This window comes from Populus nigra, chromosome 19 (assembly GCF_951802175.1).
Source record: "Populus nigra chromosome 19, ddPopNigr1.1, whole genome shotgun sequence".
NCBI lineage: Eukaryota > Viridiplantae > Streptophyta > Magnoliopsida > Malpighiales > Salicaceae > Populus > Populus nigra.
The window spans coordinates 2,062,739-2,065,090 of record NC_084870.1 but is presented as its reverse complement, the minus strand read 5'-3'; the positions used below and the strand labels follow the sequence as shown (position 1 = coordinate 2,065,090).

The 2,352-nt window shown below is 36.9% G+C and overlaps 1 protein-coding gene across 1 annotated transcript; it reads right to left on the bottom strand.

Moving 5' to 3' along the window:
- Nucleotides 1–277: 277 nt before the first annotated feature.
- On the bottom strand, nucleotides 278–2,105 carry LOC133680555 (transcription factor RAX2-like). The gene is made up of 3 exons (XM_062103567.1): nucleotides 1,868–2,105; nucleotides 1,642–1,771; nucleotides 278–1,212 (listed from the first exon to the last, which is right to left on the bottom strand). Exons 1-3 carry the CDS (start codon nucleotides 2,001–2,003, stop codon nucleotides 459–461), a joined length of 1,020 nt encoding a protein of 339 aa, XP_061959551.1. The 5' UTR covers nucleotides 2,004–2,105; the 3' UTR covers nucleotides 278–458.
- Between the last annotated feature and the right edge of the window lie 247 nt (nucleotides 2,106–2,352).

The window sequence follows — 2,352 nt, the reverse complement described above, 5'->3', positions numbered from 1 at the left end:
AAGTGCAATGCATGGTTGGTTTACTGAAAAGGTTGCATTTTACTAGCGTGAAAAAATATTAATAATATTTTTCAATGGTTTCGAGTGAGTTACTGATATAAATAATTAAAAAAAAATCTAAAAAACTTATTATTTTAATATACTTTTTTTTTTTTTGCTAGTTTTATAACTCTTAAATCTGACTGAGAGACCGTACAAATTAACACATAACTATGATCATCATCGTCAACTAGAAAGCTAGATCTATCACCCTACCATAAAAAGCACAAGGAAAAAATAGAAAGAAAAGGAAAGCTTTACAAAACAATGTACTGTCAAAAGAAGAAATGTTACATGTAATCATCAGAGGAAACAACACAATCCTCCAGGAACTCAAAGTCTTGTCTGAAATCTCTCCACCTTACCCCGTCAAATCTTTCTTGATTTTACTTCCAGTCAGTCCATACATATCATTTCATTCAGTAGTAGTACATGACCTTCTCTTGCGTCTTGTTTTCATCAATGAGCAGGCTGCCATTACACGGATTAATATTATTATAATTACTGCTGCTGCTAATTAGTTGCTTGACATCCTCAACGAGGTCATAGTCCGATGGGGTTTCTCCAGTATTTCCATTTGGCTTCTCTACCCATTGATTCAGATTTTCAACTCCGTGGTTGCCATAACTTAGCATGAACTTTTGGTTCTGATAATTTTCATACCCATTATTTGACATCAAGCTGTGAAATCCCATATCTTCTTGTTTGATCTCATATCTGCCATAGCTTATCTGGCTGCAACTCCCATCAGAATTAGAACTGCAACTTGCTTCACTACCAAACACCAAGAAATTATCTTTTACAGCTGGATGATAGTATTGCATGGGACTGAACAATCCCTCTTGGCTGGTGGGTTGGAAAAGTAAAGAGTTTGTGGCAAAAGAAACACTGTCGTTGCTTAAAAGACTGGATGGAATTTGTGAAATGGGATCAAAGCCAGTGAAAGATTTGTTCTGCGAGTAATAAGAGAAAGAGCCACCAGAGTCTTTATAGATTGATAACAGCGAATGAGATGGTAATGGTGGTTCAGTTTGATCTGAAGATGGGAATGGTGGGGTTTTTCTTTGAGATTGAGGAGCCATGGCCATGAGTTTCTTCTTGAGCTTGGTGTTCCAGTAATTCTTGATATCATTATCGGTCCTTCCTGGTAGCTGAGCAGCTATTATTGACCATCTGCAAATTGCATGTTGAAGAAGAAGAGGTTGCATAAGAAGTGAAGTCTTAAGTATGCACTTCACAGCTGTAAGTAGGTATTGATTTTGGATCCAAACTTGGCATCCATGCACAGAAATTATCCAAAACAAGAAAATTATTATTGATTTTTGCAAGATGGTTTTATTAATTGAAAAGGAAAAACAACCTATAATTTTCTCTGTGTTTCCTTTTCCTTCCCTAGCTATTTTTAGAAAAATGGCCTCAATATCATTTCATCACATGACAGATGATACTGATGGAAAAGAGAAAGAAAAAGAAAAAACACTCACATACGAAGAGATAAAAACAAATAATTTGTGTAATTAGAGTAGAAATTATGGATCAAACCAAAAGACAAACAAACAAAAAGAAATGTCAAGAAGCTGTTTTAAATGGAAACTAATGCACCTGCTTCCAATGTTTGCAAACAGGCTGCAGATCACCCTATCCTCCTCATCAGAGAATTCACCATGTTTAATGTTGGGCCTCAGATAGTTTAGCCATCTCAATCTACAACTCTTGCCACATCTCTTCAGCCCTGATCATCAAAATCACCAAAACCATGTCAAATTAAGCAACACCATTAGAGAGAGAGATGAAATGGTTTGTTCCTGATTGTTCGAGTTTATCTTACCAGCTTTCTGAGGTAGAGCAATCCAATTGCCACCAGTCCCATATTTCTCTATGTGCTCTTTAAGCTTCGAGTCTTCTTCTGGTGACCATGGTCCCTTCTTCACATTTGCCTTGTCACAACAAGGAGCCCTTCCCATCTCTCTCTCTCTCTCTCTATCTCTCTCAAGATCTCCTGTCTTGGATATCCTCTCTACCGTAAGGAACCCCAAAAGGTCTCACTTCCTACAGAAACTGGGGGAGGTCTGCTTGTGCCTTTTAATAATGGACCTGGGGTGTAGACAGTAAAATAATAATAATAATAAATAAGAGTCCTTATTCTCTTTCGGAAATACGTACACACACAAGTCAAAATGATAGACAAGTTCAATGAGTTTCTAACTAGTACACTGCCCAGTCTTAAATATTAGCAAAGCTAGATAGAACTTTCCATCTTCAAGGTTTTTCGATGCCCTAAATAAAAACTTCACCCTCTCCCTCTCTACATTT